Source organism: Monodon monoceros, unplaced genomic scaffold (assembly GCF_005190385.1).
Source record: "Monodon monoceros isolate NGI ecotype Baffin Bay Population unplaced genomic scaffold, NGI_Narwhal_1 Super_Scaffold_18, whole genome shotgun sequence".
Classification (NCBI taxonomy): Eukaryota; Metazoa; Chordata; class Mammalia; order Artiodactyla; family Monodontidae; genus Monodon; species Monodon monoceros.
The window spans coordinates 37,010,690-37,032,610 of record NW_021703774.1 but is presented as its reverse complement, the minus strand read 5'-3'; the positions used below and the strand labels follow the sequence as shown (position 1 = coordinate 37,032,610).

Genomic DNA, 21,921 nt, shown 5'->3' with positions numbered 1-21,921 from the left:
TCTTTGGAAATAGCAAATAAAGAACTCTTGTAATTATTTTAAAATATAAAATGTTTTCATAAGAGAAAGAACAGTTTCACAGCCCTCATCTTTCCTGCTATCTAGTAACACTAAGTCATATAATATGCCTGTGGTGCCAAGGGAGGGAGAGGAACACTAATTTTCATAATCAGACTTTATACACTAAGTTACCAGGGAAAACCACATTCTCCAAACAATAAAATTATCCATCACTGAGAATTCAACAGCATGTAAAGATAAAGGGTGAATACTTTCAAAAGCCTTCTAGGGACATGGGAAAAAAGCTCTCTAGGGAACTATTTGGACAATGGATTAAAGCATAAAATGTAATAAGATATATCCTTCTTCTTAAAGCATATGTGTTCATATAACAGGCTCAAAAGCATACCTTATATTTGAAAAATAAAAGTGTCATTCAATGATGGTATACAATTCATCTTTATGCACTATGATAGCAATTCATGGGCAATAAAAAGATAACTGAACATAATTTACTTAATACATCTTTTACTCTCAGAATAGTGGCTCAAGGTTAGTTTACTACATGTCAAAATCAAGCTTTTTATTATATATATATATTTTTAAAGAAAGTAATAAATAGTACAGACAGAAAGACCAAACAAGGGAAAGCAGCGATATGATACTTACAAATTTTATCTTGTGAATTCTTCTTTGTACTGTATCCTGAACCAAGATCTGGAAACCCGCCAACATTTTCAAAACAGAACTTCTTATTAATATAGAGAAAAAGGAGCAGCATCAAGATAATAAACACCCCAACAGCTGACAAAAATCCAACTGCCTCTGGAGATACTAGAGGGGAAAAAAAGTCACAGCTGTAAGCATTTATTCTTCTTCAAGTTACAAACAAGAAGGAAACCCCTATACATGTGTTAGATTACTGCCTTATTTGAATTATATTTAAAATTTTTCATAGTTCACAACAGTTCAGTTTATAAGAAAAACAAATTGCACAGTTTAATGAGTTGTTCAATTTATTCAAGAGTATTAAAATCTTCTAAAACCTTCCCTATAAATTATGTGGGTACAATCTTAAAAGACGAGTCTATAAAAGAGGCAGTTATCATATGTTTAAAAGAGGCAGTTATCATATGTTTAAGTCCATTGAAAAGTATTACACAAATTTTAAAACAAGAATTAGAAAAACTTATTTCCCAAGCACAGGTCTATCACTTAATCGAATTTATGAGAATGTATATTATTCTTCTTATCTCTAAAAGCTTCAATGGCCTTTTTTTATTAAACAAACTCTGGACTTCCTGACATTGAAAGCTGCAGCCTCTCTTTTCAATATTACACTCCAATCAAATGATTCCACTCACTGCCTCAGAATCAGCTATATGCATTACCCCATGCCTTGTTTCTGCTTGCCCTCTTCCCCTTGCCTGGAGTGACCAAGTGTCCTCTCTACCAAATCCCACTCATTCATTCAACCAACAAATATTTTTGGAGCAGCAGCCATATACCAGGCATGATCACATACCCATTTCCTGTCTTCCTTGAACAGTCTAGTGAAGGCAGTTACAACATGGTGCAATAAAGGTTATGACTGGGGAAGAACAAGGACTATGAGAACTATAGAAATACTTAACCCAGTGTTGAAGGATCAAGTAAGCTTTTCTGAAAGTAATGGCTGCTGTGATTATATTTTAAGAATTAGCCAACTTAACACTATTCCAGGCAGAATAAACAGCATGTGCATATAGAGACAGGAGATTATGATATATTCCAGAAACTCCATGAAACTTTGTTATGATGAACTACCAGGTTCTCAAGAGAATCTGACCTCAAGAGAATACATAAAATCATCCAGGGAGATGTGGTAGAGTGAGAACAGACAAAACCTTCTCCAACTTCTCCAATCCTCAGCAATCTCTTTTCTTTCAACTTTTGCATTATCTCTCTACACCAGTCATTTGGAGTTAAACAGGAACTAAATTTTTCTATCACCAATGCCTTCCATATAATACTCAACTATTAGTTGAGAATGAATCTTAAGCCTCAAATATCCCCTATTCTTTCTTCCCCCACTGCTCAAGCAGCAACTAAAATGTCATCTTCTTCAAGATTTTTCTTTCAATCAGAAGAGCCATGACAATTAGCATCTAACTCATTTGTTAAGAATGAAGTCACCCACCAGTCAATGATGAGTGCTTTAATCTCCTAGCTTTTCGTTATTTGTGAAAGCCAGGCATCCAGGTGTAGAACTGATATGACATTACAGCCTATTCAAAGCTGGCTCAGTAATATTGTCACAGAGGATGGAGCAGAGAATGATATTGTAAGGGAGGGGCAATGAGGGTGAGGGAGAAGGTGGCAGGAATGGTAAGAGTGCTACCTGAATATGAGGCTGGTGTTGAGGACCAGATCCTGCTACCAAAAATAAGAAGTTATGCCCAGACATTAGCCATGTATAATTGCTTTACATTGTTGCATTAGTTTCTGCTATACAACAAAGTGAATCAGCTATATGTATACATATATCCCCACATTCCCTTCCTCTTGCATCTCCCTCCCACCCTCCCTATCCCACCCTTCTAGGTGGTCACAAAGCACCGACCTGATCTCCCTGTGCTATGCGGCTGCTTCCCACTAGCTATCTATTTTACATTTGGTAGCGTATATATGTCAGTGCTACTCTCTCACTTCTTCCCAGCTTACCCTTCCCCCTCCCCACGTTCTCAAGTCCATTCTCTACATCTGCATCTTTATTCCTATTCTGCCACTAGGTTGTTCAGAACCATTTTTTTTTAGATTCCATATATATGTGTTAGCCTATGGTATTTGTTTTTTCTTATTCTGATTTACTTCACTCTGCATGACAGACTCTAGGTCCATTCACCTCACTACAAGTAACTCAATTTCGTTTCCTTTTATGGCTGAGTAATATTCCATTGTATATATGTGCCACATCTTCTTTATCCATTCATCTGTCAATGAACACTTAGGTTGCTTCCATGTCCTGGCTATTGTAAATAGTGCTGCAATGAACATTGTAGTACACGTCTCTTTTTGAATTATGGTTTCATCAGGGTTATATGCCCAGCAGTGGGATTGCTGGCTCATATGGTAGTTCTATTTTTAGTTTTCAAGTAACCTCCGTACTGTTCTCCACAGTGGCTGTATCAATTTACATTCCCACCAACAGTGCAAGAGGGTTCCCTTTTCTCCACACCCTCTCCAGCATTTATTATTTGTAGATTTTTTGATGCTGGCCATTCTGACCAGTGTGAGTTGATACTTCATTGTAGTTTTGATTTGCATTTCTCTAATGATCAGTGATGTTGAGGATCCTTTCATGTGTTTGTTGGCAATCTGTGTATCTTCTTTGGAGAAATGTCTTTCTAGGCCTTCTGTCCATTTTTGGATTGGTTTGTTTGTTTTTTTCATATTGAGCTGCTTCTTTATTTTGGAGATTAATCCTTTGTCAGTTGCTTTGTTGGCAAATATTTTCTCCCATTCTGAGGGTTGTCTTTTCGTCTTGTTTATGGTTTCCTTTGCTGTGCAAAAGCTTTTAAGTTTCATTAGGTCCCATTTATTTATTTTTGTTTTTATTTCCATTTCTCTAAGAGGTGGGTCCAAAAGGATTTTGCTGTGATTTACATCACAGAGTGTTCTACCTATGTTTTCCTCTAAGAGTTTTATAGTATCTGAACTTACATTTAGATCTTTAATCCACTTTGAGTTTATTTTTGTGTATGGTGTTAGGCAGTGTTCTAATTTCATTCTTTTACATGTAGCTGTCCAGTTTTCCCAGAACCACTTATTGAAGAGGCTGTCTTTTCTCCACTGTAAAATCTTGCCTCCTTTATCAGAGATAAGGTGACCATATGTGCGTGGGTTTATCTCTGGGTTCTCTATCCTGTTCCATTGATCTATATTTCTTTTTTTGTGCCAGTACCATACTATCTTGATTGCCGTAGCTTTGTAGTATAGTCTAAGTCAGGGAGCCTGATTCCTCCAGCTCTGTTTTTCGTTCTCAAGATTGCTTTGGCTATTCGGGGTCTTTTGTGTTTCCGTACAAATTGTGAACTTTTTGTTCTACTTCTGTGAAAAATGCCATTGGTAGTTTGATAGGGATTGCACTGAATCTGTAGATTGCTTTGGGTAGTACAGTCATTTTCACAACATTGATTCTTCCAATCCAAGAACACGGTATATCTCTCCATCTGTTTGTATCGTCTTTAATTTCTTTCATCAGTGTCTTATAGTTTTCAGCAGACAGGTCTTTTGTCTCCTTAGGTAGGTTTAATCCTAGGTATTTTATTCTTTCTGTTGCAGTGGTAAGTGGGAATGTTTCCTTAATTTCTCTTTCAGATTTTTCATCATTCGTGTATAGGAATGAAAGAGATTTCTGTGCATTAATTTTGTATCCTGCTACTTTACCAAATTCATTGATTGGCTGTAGTAGTTTTCTTGTAGCATCTTTAGGATTCTCTGTATAGTGGCATGTTATCTGCAAACAGTGACAGCTTTGCTTGTTCTTTTCCAATTTGGATTCCTTTTATTTCTTTTTCTTCTCTGATTGCTGTGGCTAAAACTTTCAAAACTGTTGAATAAGAGTGGCAAGACTGGACATCCTTGCCTTGTTCCTGATCATAGAGGAAATGCTTTCAGTTTTTCACCATTGAGAATGATATTTGCTGTGGGTTTGTCATATGTGGCCTTTATTATGTTGAAGTAGGTTCCCTCTCTACCTACTTTCTGGAGAGTTTTTATCATAGATGGGTGTTGAATTTTGTCGAAAGCCTTTTCTGCATCTACTGAGATGATCATATGGTTTTTATCCTTCAGTTTGTTAATATGGTGTATCACATTGATTGATTTGTGTATATTGAAGAATCCTTACATTCCGGGGATAAACCCCACTTGATCATGGGGTATGATCCTTTTAATGTACTGTTGGAATCTGTTTGCTAGTATTTTGTTGAAGATTTTTGCATCTATGTTCATCAATGATATTGGCCTGTAGTTTTCTTTTTTTGTGACATCTTTTTCTGGTTTTGTTATCAGAGTGATGGTGGCCTCGTCAAATGAGTTTAGGAGTGTTCCTACCTATTTGCAAGAGTTTGAGAAGGATAGATGTTAGCTCTTCTCTGTTTGATAGAATTCACCTGTGAAGCCCTCTGGCCCTGAGCTTTTATTTGTTGGAAGATTTTTAATCACAGATTCAATTTTAGTGCTTGTGATTGGTCTGTTCATATTTTCTACTTCTTCCTGGTTCAGTCTCAGAAGGTTGTGCTTTTCTAAGAACTTGTCCATTTCTTCCAGGTTGTCCATTTTATTGGCATATAGTTACTTGTAGTAATCTCTCATGATTCTTTGTATTTCTGCAGTGTCAGTTGCTACTTCTCCTTTTTCATTTCTAATTCTATTGATCTGAGTCTTCTCCCTTTTTTTCTTGATGAGTGTGGCTAAAAGTTTATCAATTTTGTTTATCTTCTCAAAGAACCAGCTTTTAGTTTTATTGATCTTTGCTATCATTTCCTTCATTTCTTTTCATTTTTTTCTGATCTGATCTTTATGATTTCTTTCCTTCTGCTAACTTTTGGGTATTTTTATTCTTCTTTCTCTAACTACTTTAGGTGTAAGGTTAGGTTGTTTATTCGAGATGTTTCCTGTTTCTTAAGGTAGGATTGTATTGCTATAAACTTCCCTCTTAGAACTGCTTTTGCTGCATCCCACAGGTTTTGGGTCGTTGTGCTTTCATTGTCATTTGTTTCTAGGTATTTTTTGATTTCCTCTTTGATTTCTTCAGTGATCTCTTGGTTATTTAGCAGCATATTGTTTAGCCTCCATGTGTTTGTATTTTTTTCCTGTAATTGATATCTAGTCTCATAGTGTTGTGGTCAGAAAAGATGCTTGATATGATTTCAATTTTCTTAAATTTACCAAGGCTTGATTTGTCACCCAAGATATGATCTATCCTGGAGAATGTTCCATGAACATTTGAGAAGCAAGTATATTCTGTTGTTTTTGGATGGAATGTCCTATAAATATCAATTAAGTCCATCTTGTCTAATGTGTCATTTAAAGCTTGTGTTTCCTTATTTATTTTCATTTTGGATGATCTGGCCATTGGTAAAAGTGGGGTGTTAAAGTTTTGGATGATCTGGCCATTAATGAAAGTGGGGTGTTAAAGTCCCCTACTACGATTGTGTTACTGTCGATTTCCCCTTTTATGGCTGTTAGCATTTGCCTAATTGAGGTGCTCCTATGTTGGGTGCCTAAATATTTACAATTGTTGTATCTTCTTCTGGGAATGATCCCTTGATCATTATGCAGTGTCCTTCTTTGTACTTGTAATAGTCTATTTTAAAGTCTATTTTATCTGATATGAAAATTGCTACTCCAGCTTTCTTCTGATTGCCATTTGCAAGGAACATCTTTTTCCATCCCTTCACTTTCAGTCTGTATGTGTCCCTAGGTCTGAAGTGGGTCTCTTGTAGACAGCATATATACAGGTCTTGCTTTTGTATCCATTTGGCCAGTCTATATCTTTTGGTTAGAGCATTTAATTCATTTACATTTATGGTAATTATTGATATGTATGTTCCTATTACCATTTTCTTAATTGTTTTGGGTTTGTTATTGTAGGTCTCTTCCTTCTCTTGTGTTTCTTGACTACAGAAATTCCTCTAGCATTTGTTGTAATGCTGGTTTGGTGGTGCTGAACTCTTAGCTTTTGCTTGTCTGTAAAGCTTTTAATTTCTCCGTTGAATCTGAATGAGATCCTTGCTGGGTAGAGTAATCTTGGTTGTAGGTTTTTCCCTTTCATCACTTTAAATACGTGCTGCCCCTCCCTTCTGGCTTGCAGAGTTTCTGCTGAAAGATCAGCTGTTAACCTTATGGGGATTCCCTTGTATGTTATTTGTTGCTTTTCCTTTGCTGATTTTAGTATTTTTTCTTTGTATTTAATATTTGATAGGTTGATTAATATGTGTCTTGGTGGTTTTCTCCTTGGGTTTATCCTGTATGTGACTCTCTGCACTTCCTGGATTTGACTGACTTGTTCCTCTCCCATGTTAGGGAAGTTTTCAACTATAATCTCTTCAAATATTTTCTCAGACCCTTTCTTTTTCTCTTCTTCTTCTGGCACCCCTATAATTCGAATGTTGGTGCGTATAATGTTTTCCCAGAGGTCTCTAAGACTGTCCTCAATTCTTTTCATTCTTTTTTCTATATTCTGCTCTGTGGTAGTTATTTCCACTATTTTATCTTCCAGGTCACTTATCCATTCTTCTGCCTCAGTTATTCCACTATTGATTCCTTCTAGAGAATTTTTAACTTCATTTACTGTGCTGCTCATCATTGGTTGTTTGCTCTTTAGTTCTTCTAGGTCCTTGTTAAACATTTCTCCTATTTCCTCCATTCTATTTCCAAGATTTTGGATCATCTTTACTGTCATTACTCTGAATTCTTTTTCAGGTAGACTGCTTATTTCCTCTTCATTTGTTTGGTCTGGTGGGTTTTTACCTTGCTCCTTCATCTGCTGCATATTTCTTTGCCTTCTCATTTTGTTTAACTTACTGTGTTTGGAGTCTCCTTTGCGCATGCTGCAGTTTCATAGTTCCCGTTGTTTTTGGTGTCTGCCCTAAGTGGGTGAGGTTGGTTCAGTGGCTTGTGTAGGTTTCCTGGTGGCCTGTGTTCTGGTGTGTCAGGCTGGATCTTGTCTTTGGCGTGGGCAGGGCCGCATCTGGTGGTGTGTTTTGGGATACCTGTGAACTTAGTATGATCTTAGGCAGCCTCTCTGCTAATGGGTGGGGTTGTGTTCCTGTCTTGCTAGTTGTTTGTCATGGGGTGTCCAGCACTGGAGCTTGCTGGCCGTTGGGTGTAGCTGAGTCTTAGCACTGAGACAGAGATCTCTGGGAGATCTCTCACTAATTGATTTTATGTGGGGCTGGGAGGCCTCTGGTGGTCCAATGTCCTGAACTTGGCTCTCCCACCTCAGAGGCTCAGGCCTGACACCACGTGGGAGGACCAACACCCTGTCGGCTACATGGAATTATCAAGATAGTGGTCATTGGCAAGTGAAACCGCAAGAGAAGAGGCCCATGTTATGCCTGGTCCTGCTGATCAACTTTCAGACCTCAGCTCATTCTGGCAACAGGGCGACTGGGTCAGTGACATGAAGCAGGACGGGGTAAATGAGGCGGGCGGCGCTCAGCTGGTGCGCAGCCTGAGGGGCCCGGTCGAAGCCCTCGGGGAAGGCCGACAGCAGCCAGGACTCCAGCCTCCTGTGGCTGCAGCCTCTTTGGGGTCTCCCTCCCAATGTCAAGTCACTCTCACTCCTGCTTTGGCAGCTGTGCTTTCACCCTGAGCTTCCTGATGAGGCAAGCGCTCCCTGAGGCGACACATGAAAAGCACAGGCCACGCTCAGAGTCTGTGTCTTTACTGCTCATACTGCTTCTCCTGTTTTCCTTCTCTCCTTCCCTTCTTGTCTCTTCCTATGCCTTGCCTTAATCCTTATTTCTGTATTCCTCCTTCATTTCTCTCCTCCCCTCCCACTTTTAAATTTAACCTAGGGAGAAAGGTCAACTATAAACAAGTATAATATAGCAAGCACTATAACAGAAGTATAGAATATAAAGTACTACTGAAACACAAGAAGGAATACTACCTGGCAAAGTTTGTAACACTTCAGAAAGGAGAAGACACTTGGGTAGGGTATGAAAGATTACTAGAAACTCTATTAAAGTGTAAAGGGCAGATGAAAGAGCATGATCCAAAACGAGAGACAGTGTGCATGGCATTCTATCAGCACTAATGGGCAACATTCTTGGCTGTCTTATTTACCTCTGTATCCTCCAAGCACCTAGCACCACCAGCTGACATTATACAAATATTTGTAAATGCACGAATGAATGTGTGTTCAGGAAAGACCAAGAATATACCAGAACGGCTATGACTGGAAATGAAAGCAAGGTCCAAACTGTCAAAGAACCTTGAATACCATCCTACATATTTTGTACTTGTAGAACGATATTGCTTAAAACAATAGAAAACCTGGAAAATAGCAGGGAGTGAATGGCGGCAAAATATGAAGACTAAGCAGTAGCAGTGGTGGCAGAGAAGAGGGGTGACTTTGTTCAGGGAAAATTGATAATAACCCAGTCAATTAATGTAGAAGATGAGGATAAAGAGAAGTTGAAAATAATTCTAAAGTTTCTGGCTTGAGTGAATGGGTGAATTAGTAACAGCATTTACCAAAATGAAAAAAATACAAGAGGAAAGGCAGGTGGTTTAGGGCATGGGAGCTAAGAGAGCAGTAGGAGAGAAGCAGGTACCGAGGTTAGGTTTTGACATGTTATATTAGCAATGTCAGTGGACTACTTCACTGTGGATGCCTAGTAAACAGAGGGAAACATGCGGATAATGCTCTGATGAAGGTCAGGTTCATTATAAAAGAGTTGGGAGTTTTCCCCTTTGCTCATCCAATTGCATGTCAAAGACATCACTGACTAAATACAAACCAAACTGGCAGATGATAGGTACTAGGCTTTAATGGTAAATCTCTTACTTTACAAGTTTTTAGATAAATATATACTGTGAAATTTGAACAAACTACAAAAAGAATCTTTTCTCACTAAGAAAAGGTGAAAGATGCCTTATACTTACAAGGCAAATATACTATACAACTCCTTTTTTATCCATTGCTTGACTAAATGCCCATTACCTACATTTCATTGAAAACATTTTGCATTTAAAATATTAAAACAGTAATGTAATTGTAGAAAAGAAATAGTTTTCTAATAGAAAATATTAAAAAGCTTCAGACTTTTATTTTTCATCCTTATCTCAGGATTGAAATAGCATTTATGATTTCAAATGAGATAATACCAGAAGTTGATCAGTAACAGTTCTAGGTATAAAAACATTTGATAAACCCCACCTGTCCATAAAACTACAATAGAAAAATACACCGAAATTACCCTAAAGATATGAATGCTATACACCATCAAAAAAGTTAAATAAAATTACACTAACTCAGATCTCACAAATATAAAATATATTTTCATTCAGTATAAGATGGAATTTACTCCAAACTCTTATTTATACTGTAAATCTGCTTATAAAGCCATTCGACATATTTCTAAGATTATGATTAATTTATCTATAGATAAATCTACTCTTTTCAAACATTCTAGATCATCCACTGCAAGCAAGTAAATGCTATTTAAAAATGTACATTACCTCTTAAGGAGAACCTCCAAAATCTCTAACAGCGCACACTTAAACTGTTTAGCTTAATATTACAGATTTGAAGAAATAAATTTGCTGAATCAAATTTAGAGTTAGTTAATAAGTCAAAATTCACTGATGTATTGTTTTCTCATATCCAAATTTTTAAAACTTTAATGTAAACAATAAAACCAAGACCAACAAATAACAAAATTAACAATATCAAACATTTAAAGAGTGCCTAATATTTGCTAAGGGCTGTTTTAGAAAGTGCACTACGAGCATTATCTAACTGAATCCTCACTACAACCTAATTTTTCAGATATCGGTACTGAGGCTCAATAAGAATAAGTAGAATTTTCCAGATCTTAAAATTATTATTCAGTGACAAAATCTTGATATGAATACAGGCACACCGATTCCTGCTCCCAAAATGTTAAACACTAATCCTTACTGCTTCCTCTTTGCCAGGCACTATTATAATCTCTTTCATTTTAAAATGTAATGCTCAAAACAATTCTGTGATAGGTAAATACTATATATTATCTTAGTCTTTAGATGAGTAAACTGAGGCCCAAAGAGTAATACATTTGTCCAAAGTCACAAATCTAGGAAATGGTAGAACCTGGATTTAAACCCTGACATTTTGACTCCAGAGTCCATGGTCTTAAACAGCAAGTAACACTACTGCTTTCTTATATGTCAACCTGCAGTATAAAAAACAAGGGAAAGCCATGCGATCAAATAATATAGCTTAGTACATATATTATGAGAAAACATTTCATGGTTTAGCTTTTTATATACATTGAAATACAGCAACTGATTTCAGCTTTCTCAAAATAAATATGTAAATCATAAAACTGGAATCATAATATTTTCTATTCAAGATACTTTTCAAAATATTCTAAAATTAACTTTAGAACTCGGCTTAGAAGCCAAAATAAATACTATATACTTATTATTATACACCATGTTTGAAAAGCTAATAAAATAAATAAAAATTTAAAAACAGAAAGTATTCTATAGAACAATAAGCTTGATATGTATTAGTAATGCTCAATAAAAACAAGGAAAGTGTCTGTGAACTATATGATTCTCTATATGAAGTATCTGAAGACTACACTGAAAAGTCAAGAAGCATACAAGATACATTTCACCAGAAAATACAGTTTAGCTTGTCCAAGATTAATAATTATTTATGCTATGTAGATGGAAATGGCTTTAGTAGTTATCTGTACTATATACTTAGAAATGAATATATATATTTATAAAAGATAAACTAAAAAATACCACTTTTTGTCAAAATTCAAGCTTCAATAATAATAGTAAAATTCATTTTAATTTCTATTGATAAAATGGTCATGGAAACAAAAATATTACAATCTTATAAAATAAAAGCAATATCAAATCTATTTTGACTTTGAAAGTATTGCAGAATTTACTTAAATTCTACTTTCTGTTGTCACAAAAGAACATTTTCTATGTAAAGTTAATGAGAAAAACACAAAGATATACAGAATTATAATTATAAGGAAGGTATTTATTTATTAAGCCAACATATTTTCAATATAAACTTATTTATATAATAATATTCTTCTCTAAATAAAATTTGTGTCAAAACAAATTAACTATAAATTACAAAATAAATATTACAAAACTATTTTATCCATTATATTTTAAATGCAAAATTAAACAAGGAGTACCTATGATTCTTATAATTCTTTAAAAAAGAAGGATAAAAAGAAACAACTTACAATTTGCATTATAAGGTCTGTATTGCTGATTTGTTCTACTGGGCAGGAAACACTAGTCCTCTAAAGTCATGGAGACTTTAATAATTCATTTAATAGATGCGATTCTATCTCTTGAACAAAATGGGAACTACAAAAGAAGTCAACTTTCATTTTAAAAGAAATACTTGCTTCCTATTTAATAAGGCCTAAATATTTTTCACATATTTTAATCAGAAAAAATCCACAATTTATTTTGCTCTGGTTTGGACATAAAATAGAGAATTTATCAGAGATTCCAAGAAACAATGTGGGAATATAAAAGATTAATTTGATATGTTTTGTTTAAATTTCCTTTTGTAACATCTCAGTTACTTCCACAAATGAAAACTTACATGAAATTTTTATATTATAATATAAATGATGCAAAACTGGAAGAATGACATATAAATCAAAGAAAGGAATAATACATATCTATCCGTATAATACTAGATTTTATTAAAAAACAATCAGTAAAAAAAATGTTTACTCGTAAGTGATATAATTCACTGCTGAGTAATTTAAAGGGACAATGGAGGTGGGGGAGGAGGCACAGATGGCAGTGATGTGGGACACTGACTAAGATCTTAGTCTTAGTCAGTGTCTGTCTGTCTCCCCTGGGAGACAGTTACCTGACAAGGTTGATAAAATAGATGCTACCCAACTTGTTTCAAACGTCAAACCATCAATAAATTAAACCTTTGTTTCCTATAAGTAACATGTAGTAAATTGAAATTTCATTCAAATACCGTAACAGCAGCAGAAAATACTAAATCTTGAAAAAATTTGAAAAAAAACCCTCAAACATTAAGTATGAAACACCAAATATATATTTAAACCTTACACTTAAGACTTAGACTTGATAATAATATACTTACTACACTTATGATAATATATTTAAAGCAAATACTTATTAATTAATAATTAATAAAGCTCTGTCTCTGGGAGAGATTTGTCTTCAAGGGCAGTCTTGATTGAGGCTTCGGAATTATAATTCCAATGAAGTTTAGACTAAGGAAAACTTTTTTCCTGGTGAATCACCCAATAGCACAGCATAGTCATTCTTTTAAACAACAAATTAGGGTTCTCTGCTTCAAATTTTTTGTCTGTTCAATGTATATGAATTTCTCCAAAATTATCTGCATGTCAAATGGTATGGACAAAAGATGAGGCCACTTCTTCCTCTACTTTACTTTTCCAATGATTATTTGCCCATCCCTTTCAGTAAGATCCTCATTAGTAAGATTTTGAAAATTCAACACCAACTGCAGGAGAATCTTCTAGTTAAAGCCAATTTGTGATGTCAAACAGTTTCAGATATGCTTATTTCAGACTTTAATTCTGAACCATTAAATTCTGATAAATACAAACAAGTTTCTTTCAAACCTAAGACCTTCCTCCTATATTTTAATATTATGTCAACTAGTTCTCTTCTTTAAAAATTTTTTTGGCTTTATATATCTTTTCCAACTTTACTGAGGCATAGTTGACAACAGAAAACTGTATATATTTAAGGTAGAATTGTGAAATAATCACCAGGATCAAGCTAATTAATATATCCATCATCTCACATAGTTATCATTTTTGTGGGTATGTGTAGTGAGAGCACTTATGAATTATTCTCTTAGCAAATGTCAGGTATACAATACAGCACCATTAATTTTAGTCACGTTGTTGTACATTAGATCTCCAGAACTGATTCATCTTGTATAAATGAAACTTTGTACTCCCCTCCACCAGCATCTTCCCATTTCCTCCTCCCCCCAGCCCTGGCAACCACCATTCTACTCTATGAGTTTAAGTGTTTTAGACTGCACATTTAAGTGAGGTCATGCAGTATATGTCCTTCTGCATCTGGCTTATTTTACTTAGCATAATAATGTCCTCCAGGTTCATCCGTATTGTCACAAATGGCAAGATTTCTTTCTTTGTTAAGGGTGAAAAATATCTCATTGTACATATACACATTTTATTTATCCATTCATCCATTGATGGACATTTAGGTTGTTTCTATATCTTGGCTGTTGTAAATAATGGCTGAAATGAACATGGAAGTGCAGATGCCTCTTAGAGATTTTGGTTTCACTTGCTTTGTATATATACCCAGAAATGGTGGATCATATGGTAGTTGTATTTTTACTTTTTGAGGAACTTTCACTCTTCCGTAATGTTGGTACCAATTTACATTCCCACCAACAGTGTGCAAGGGTTCCCTTTTCTCCATATCCTCTTCAATACTTGTTATCTTTTGTCTTTCTGATAAAGGTCATTCTAATATGTGTGAACTGATATCTTGTTATTTTCATTTGCATTAATGACGTTGAGCATCTTTACATATATACCTGTTGGCCATTTGTATGTTTTCTTTTGAACATTTTTGAAGCAGGTTATTTGCTTTGTTTTCTTTTGTTTGTCCTTGTTTGTTATTTATTTATTTTTTTGCTATTGAGTTGTATAAGTACCTTATATATTTCATTTTATTTCTTAATTGAACTATAGTTGATCTACAGTATTATATTAGTTACTAACTCTTTATCAGATACATGGTTTGCAAATATTTTCTCCCACTCCATAGGAAGCCTTTTCACTTTGTTGATGGTTTCCTTACCATGCAGAAGTTTTTAAATGTGATGCAATCCCACTGGTCTACTTTTGTTTTCACTGCTTGTGCTTTTGGTGTCATATCCAAAAAATCCTTTCCCAGACCAATGTCAAGAAGCTTTTTCCCTATGTTTTCTTCTAGTAGTTTTATCGTTTCAAGTCCTACATTTAAGTGTTTAATCCATTAAGTTGATTTTTGCATATGGTGTGAGATAAGAACCTAATTTCATTCTTCTGCATATGGATATCCAGTTTTCCTAACACCAGTACTGAAGAGATTATCCTCCACCTCTGTGTGATCTCAGCACCCTCGTGGAAGAATTGTAGATGCATGAATTTATTTCTGGGTTCTCTGTTCTTTCCACCGGTCTATATGTCTTATTTTATGCTAGTACCATAGTTTTTTGATTACTGTAGCTTTGTAATGTATTTTGAAATCAGGAAGTGTGATGTTTCCAGCTTTGTTCTTCTAACTCAAAATTGCTTTAGCTATTTGAGGTTTTTTTTTGTGATTCCATACAAAGTTTAGGACTGTTTTTTTTTTCTATTTCTGTAAAGAATGCCATTGGGATCATGATAAGGATTGCACTGAACCTATAGTTCACTTTGGGTAATGTGGGCATTTTAACAATATTAATTTTTCTAATTCATGAACACAAGACATCTTTCCATTTATCTGTGTCTTCTCCAATTTCCATCATCAATGTTCTGTTTTCAGTGTACAGTGTTTCATCTCTTTGGCTTTTATTCCTAAGTTTTTAATTATTTTAGTTGCTATTGTGAATAGGATTGTCTTTAGGGTTTTCTATGTATATGAACATGACAATGTCATCTACAAACATAATTTTACTTCTTCCTTTCAAATTTGAATGCCTTTTATTTCTTTTTCTTATCTAACTGCTATGGCTGGGGCTTCCACTACTATGTTGAAAAGAAGTGGTGGATTGGGAATTCTTCCCTTGTACCCTGCACCAGATCTTAGAAGGGAAGTTTTCATTTTTTTCCCCCCACTTATCATAGTAAGTGGGCTTTTCATATATGGCCTTTATCACATTGAAATAAGTATCTTCTATACTAATTTTGTTGAGAGTTTTAATTATGAATGGATATTGTGTTTGTTAAATGCTTTTTCTGCATTTATTGAGATCATCACATGGTTCTTTCCTTCCATTTTGTTAATGTGTTGTAGTAAATTGATTGATTTGTGTATGTTAAATCACCCCTGCATGCCAGGGATAAATCTCAATTGGTAGTGTTCCAGTGCGTGTGAAAAAACCGTGAGCCAGGATCTGAGGCATGAAGACAGTGGCACCAGGCTGGGGAGAGGTGGAGGGAGGATATGGTGGCTCCAGCCTGGAAGTGGGGAGGAGCAAAAAGGTGGCTCTAGCCCCCATACAGGTGTTGCAGCAACTCTACTCCTGGGCAGTGGGGTGAAGGAGACACAGTGGTGGGTGCTCCAAGGAGACTCAGTGGGGTGGATTCCAGTCAGCTCCATCAGCTGAGGTCAGTTTTGACAAAGATCGTGGAGGTCCTCAGTGGGTGAAAGCTGCAGGTGTCCACAGCAGTGGGGAGGGCCACTAGGCTCCTCAATGGCAGTGGCAATAGCTGGAAGAGTCTTGCTGCTTGTCTCTCCCCCCGAGGGGAGGTCATGCCAATGGTATCTTTCTTGGTGTCAAGCTGCAGTGGACTTGGAGATGGAGTGATTCAGGTAAAATGCTTTTTATACTTTTCTATGAAACTATTCTCAGTTTTTATGTTCCACTGGATAGCTCCAGTTGCTTCACTATACTCCAGAGCTGTCCTAGAGCTATTTTCATTGGTAGTTAGTTGATTATTCATTGTTTTTGTGGGGGGACAAGTGTTGGGACCGCCTAATCTGTTATCTTGCTGACATCACTCTACTTCTCTTCCTGAAGTGATTAAAACATCCTTTGCTCACCCTAAAAAAAAATCTTTCTTTAGCACTAAACTTGATCCATTTTGGGAAGACACAACCTTTGCTGAAAATAAGGCATAAGGATCTACTGTGTCTGAATATGTATGTGTGCAATCAAAAGTGCATCTACCTTAACAGCATATCATGTTTTCTTCTTACCACTAAACAGGTCCAGCACACTTTATTTAGTGGTGATAAAAGCTCAACATCATATTGCATTCCTACTTCAATACAGCAATTTGAAATTTAAAGACTATTTACCTGAATTCCCAACACATATTGAATAAAAATGTGGAGCTCCATTTGCAAAGTTATGCCTTTCTACCTTTTTTGTTGATATAACATACCAGATATAATGAAAGCTAAAATATTTGACATTTTAAAGAAAAATTACTCTGAGAGCTTTGCAAACAGCTCTAATACATCCCCTCTGATTTCAGCTACAGTTAGCATTACTGAACAAGCAAGGTAGTGTTGGAGCAGAATCAAATAGGAAGCAGTTTGAGTCTTGGTACTTAGAGGCTGTGAATACGATTTTTAAATATTAAAATAGGGACTAATTAAAAATGTTTGAAAAATAAAGAATGGTTCTGTAAGTTAACCAAATCACCTGTAACAAAATCAGCATTAATCACACAGCTGAAGAAAGAATATGTCAATCAAAAAGAGAAGAGAGAAGCAATGGAATGATGAAACTAAGAGGAATAAAATCTGGTGGTGTACCATGACACATCTTTCAGTAATGTCTATTTTAGTTAGAGATTTAGGGAGATATTATATAATTTAGCTAGTAAGTAAACGTTTTTATATTTTAAATGAACAAAATACAAAACTAAATAATAAAATTTGTGGAAATTTAAGAAATAAAATTCAAAATGATGAAACTTTAATGCTTTTAGTGGGTATCTTTATGTACCCATGGGGGCAAATGTTCTTTTTTCTGTCAGTGTAAATCCCTGAGAAGTACTAAATTGTATCTTAATTTATTCAATAAATACTAAGAAACAGAAATGAAAGCCTGAATAAGACAAATGTGGTCCCTGAACCCAGAGGCTTAATAAAATACTACAGGGGCACCTAACCTTGGCTTGGGAGATAGAGACTTCCCGAAGGAACTGACTCCTAAACTGAAAAATGAAGACTCTAGAGTAAGAAAGAAGAAACAAAGCAAAGAGAAAGAATAGTATTTATAGTATTAAAAAAAAAAGCCCACAGGAAAGAGATAATGACATATTAAGAGAATAGAATAAAAAGTGTAAAGTACCAAGAGATAAAGCTGGATAGTAAGCAAGGGCAAAATCATGAAAGACCTTGTAAAGACTGTTGAGGAGTTTGAACTTTATCCTGAAAGCAACAGGGGCTCTATAAAGTATTTTAAGCATGGAAGTGATAAGTTCACTCTGTGTAGAAATAAAGATGGGAGTGGACTAGTAAAAGACATTTTGTAATTTCAGTAATCCAAGCGAAAAATGGTGATACCTGACATGTTAGGTGCCTCAACTGAACAGGCTAGAAGAAAAAGGTACTTCTTGGAGCCTACCTTTCAGGCTGTCTCAAATATATAAACTGGTAAAACACATATATAAGGACCGATATTAATTTTTAAATACTTTTCCTATACTTGCTCCATTAATGCTTCTATTTCCAATGACAGAGAACGTCCAATCCATGGCATTATATCACACTCATCTAACAAAATATAAATTACTTATAGATTTTGTGAATGCATATAAAAGTTGGCAATCCATTCACATGCTTTGACAAGTGATCTTTCTTCTATGAATATCAACTGATATTCAAGTAAATGAAATATAGTCTGTGGGCTAAATGCCAAATGTTATTATTTTTTAAAGACAACCATGGCAGATACATGAGAAATTATTAGTACAAGTTATCAAAATACCAAGTTTCAATTATCTAGAAAGACATGTGACACCAATGAACAATCTTTATGTCTCAGTGAAATATGTCAGGATAACTTAATTTCTTTCTGTGAAAGAATGACTAGTTATGTAGACAAGGAAAACACATACGATGTCTAGCTTTCTTGGGAAAAGCTCACAATTTTCTCTAAAATGAAATTTCAATTTAATCTACAAACTTACAGACAGGATCTAGATTCTAGATGAAGGTCTGAAACTCCAACAAGTAAGTCACTAGGCTTCATGGCAGGCCATACCACTTAGGCTATGTCTCAGGCGAGCACTGATATTAGAGCCAGTTTTGCCTTGTGCCAACCTCTCTAGTTGATCATAATTGCCCTAATTGGTGACCAGGTCTAATGTCAAAGAGGCCATATAAGTCACTCCCTCCCTAACTGAATATTCTCTTTTTCTGGCCCAGCAAACTAAAGTCAGGGAATAGCAAATAGCTGTGGCCATGACTGAGGGTTGAGATATGGATATGGATAGAGAAAGAAAGAATGAATCTACACAAAAGGATGTAAGATGACATCTAAAACTCAATGATTCATAATCAGCTTAAAAAGAATCATTCTATAAAACTGTAACTTAATACCTTTACCAATAACCTGAATGAAGGAACTGAGAATATGGTCATTAATTCTGTAGAAGATGCTAGGAACATTATGTCGGGCATGGTGGCTAATTCATTAAAAAAAAGATACATGAGGAACCTCAATATATTAAAGAAATAAGACATCAAAACAAAATAAAGTTCAATACAGATAATGGCAAGTTACTATCCCACCAGGGGCCAAACGCTGATAAAGGTTAATGAAAATGTTGGCTTAAAATGTGCTAGGAAAACATGTAAAATAACGGTATAACACAAGTAAGATAGAAATCAGCAGTGTAAAGTTTCTAACAAGTGAAAACTAAGTCTTCTGTTATGCTATCAGAGTCTTATTAACGCAGTATGGTCTCCAATTTCAAAATACAACCGAGAACAATAAAAAGGTTCACAGAGAAATAATTAAATTCACTAAATATCTATTAAAAGTTCTTATGCCAAAGGTGAAATTACTTTGCACTGTGGAAGAAATGACAAAAGGTGTTGAAGGTTTTAGTATATACAGAACAGTTAGACCACATAATACAGAACTCTAAGATTAGAAAATATAGAAAATGATGTGTAATGATACTCAAAAACTTGATTAGAGAAATAACTATTTAACTGTGAGGATTAAGAACTAAAACAGGCTATCAAGAAAGGCTGGAGGAATATAAAACTTAGAGCATTGAGATTAGCAATTTGCTTGAGAGAAAGGCTAAGAACATCCTGTTTTAAACAAGTCCCAAATGGCTAAAGTTAGTGTGAAGATATTTAGAAAGTTCGTATTCATAAAGGAATTTTGAGACCTTTCAAAAACAGGGATATAAATTAGTATTGATAGATGATAATTATAATGCTGAATATAATTGTATAAAAATGCTAAGGTAGATCCAGAAACTCAGAAAAGTTGTAAAAGAAGAGTAAAGGATGGATTTGGAGAGTATGTTACAGCAAGGACTAAGTCAAAACAGCAGAAGAAAATAAACAGGAAAAGCATTTGTTAGAAACAATCTAAATGTCCATCAATAGATGAATGGGGGACTTCCCTGGTGCTGCAGTGGTTAAGAATCTGCCTGCCAACGCAGGGGACACGGGTTTGAGCGCTGGTCCGGGAAGATCCCACATGCCGCCGAGCAACTAAGCCCGTGAGCCACAACTATGGAGCCTGTGCTCTAGAGCCTGCGAGCCACAACTACTGAGCCCGTGTGCTACAACTACTGAAGCCCGCGCAACTAGAGCCCGTGCTCTGCAACAAGAGAAGCCAGCACAATGAGAAGCCCGTGCACCGCAACGAAGAGTAGCCCCTGCTCGCCCCAACTAGAGAAAGCCCGTGCACAGCAACAATGACCTAACACAGCCAAAAATAATAGATAAATAAAAATAAATTTTGAAAAATTATTTTAAAAAGAGCACTTGTAAATGAAACTAAGAAAACAGTATTAACAAAGAAAAGTAATATTTGTAAAGATCAGGCAATGTTTAATAAATGTTAGAAGGCAAAGTCTTTGCTGGTGCAAATAAAGACCTAAAGGTCAGGTCAGAGTCTATTACAATTCTGACCATTAAAGAAGGGGAATCAACTCCTCCTGTCTCACATTCTTTCCTCTTTTATTAAGTCTCTCACCTTCAGTCTTGGTGAGTGTGACAGCCAAACCTCTTTAAATTGCTTGAAAACTACTTCCTATGTTTTTACTCCTCTCAACACATAAAAACATACATATTCTTCCACTTAGCCTTTAGTTTCAAAGCAGTGAAAAATTCCTAAAGGAAAAAAATTTTCTGAGAACTAGATTTCAATTAACTTTGATACTTATTAGAATATTCGTTTGGACAAATCACCATCTTTTAGTTAAATGGATGGCTTAAGTCAATTATTAATGAGGTTTACTACATCATTCCCCTAGATCTTTTAGAGTGAAAATATCAAAAGATCAAGGCGATGGGGGTAATTCCTTTGAATGTTTTATGTGCAAATAGCCTTTTACACTTAAAAGAGGGGTATCAGAGCTCCTACAAATCACTGAAATAGAAACAGCTTTTACTAACTGTCAAGATAAATTGCCGATTACTCCCTATAAATCAGGAAGGATAATTTCTAAGACAGAGTTGCTTATTCATAATAAGTGTTATGTTTCCAATATGCCCCAGCCCTTTTTTTCACTCCAGTTTTTCCCACATACTTGGTTGAACCGCCCTTCTGTCTCCCTTCTCTCTTCACTTGACCTTGCCAATTCAAATCTCTTACCTTTCACGACCCTGCTCAGATGTGGACTTCTCCAGAAAACCCAATAGGACTTTAAGGATGAGTAAGAGGCTCTAAATGTATGTTCCCATGGTGCCTGAACATGCCTCTTTCATAGGACTTATCACAATGGATCGTAACTGCCAGTTTATTTGTCTACCTCTGCCAAAAGATAGCTCCATAAAGACAGGGACTTTAAAATACATCACTGTTTCCCTTCCTAATGCCTAGCACAGGACCTAGAATATGGTAGGCATTCATTAAGCATTTGTTTTAGGAATGAGGAATAACTGTTCCATAAAAAATTTATAATCTACACTCAAAAATATTCACATTTTACTTACAAATTCTAACACCACTAAGGCATATCATGCAATGGATTAAAGGGAGCAAGTTAAGAAGCATTTGCTAGCAACTGATTGGCCAGCAAGCAGCGTTCCATAATAGCATTATCTTTGACGAGTTCATCACTGTCTAATGTCTTGTCGTCACTTTTAGAAGTCCAAGACTTGTCTTTATCAGGGCCTAGAAGATCTATATGAGGAATAAAAATAAATTTTGGCATAGAAATGATCAATCCATCTTTCAGATTCTGCTGCACAGTAGCCACATTCAAATGGGAGAGGATATATGAG

General features: G+C 35.5%; 1 protein-coding gene across 2 annotated transcripts in view; it reads right to left on the bottom strand.

Moving 5' to 3' along the window:
* SYT14 (synaptotagmin 14) overlaps nucleotides 1-21,921 on the bottom strand; it is a 226,685-nt gene that overhangs the window by 149,860 nt on the left and 54,904 nt on the right. The window contains exon 3 of one of the 2 annotated variants that reach the window (XM_029230413.1): nucleotides 670-834. In XM_029230413.1, the coding sequence (XP_029086246.1) occupies nucleotides 670-834 (165 nt within the window). Of the gene's footprint in view, nucleotides 1-669; nucleotides 835-21,921 lie in introns of those variants that run through there. The other variant, XM_029230414.1, reaches the window with a different exon arrangement.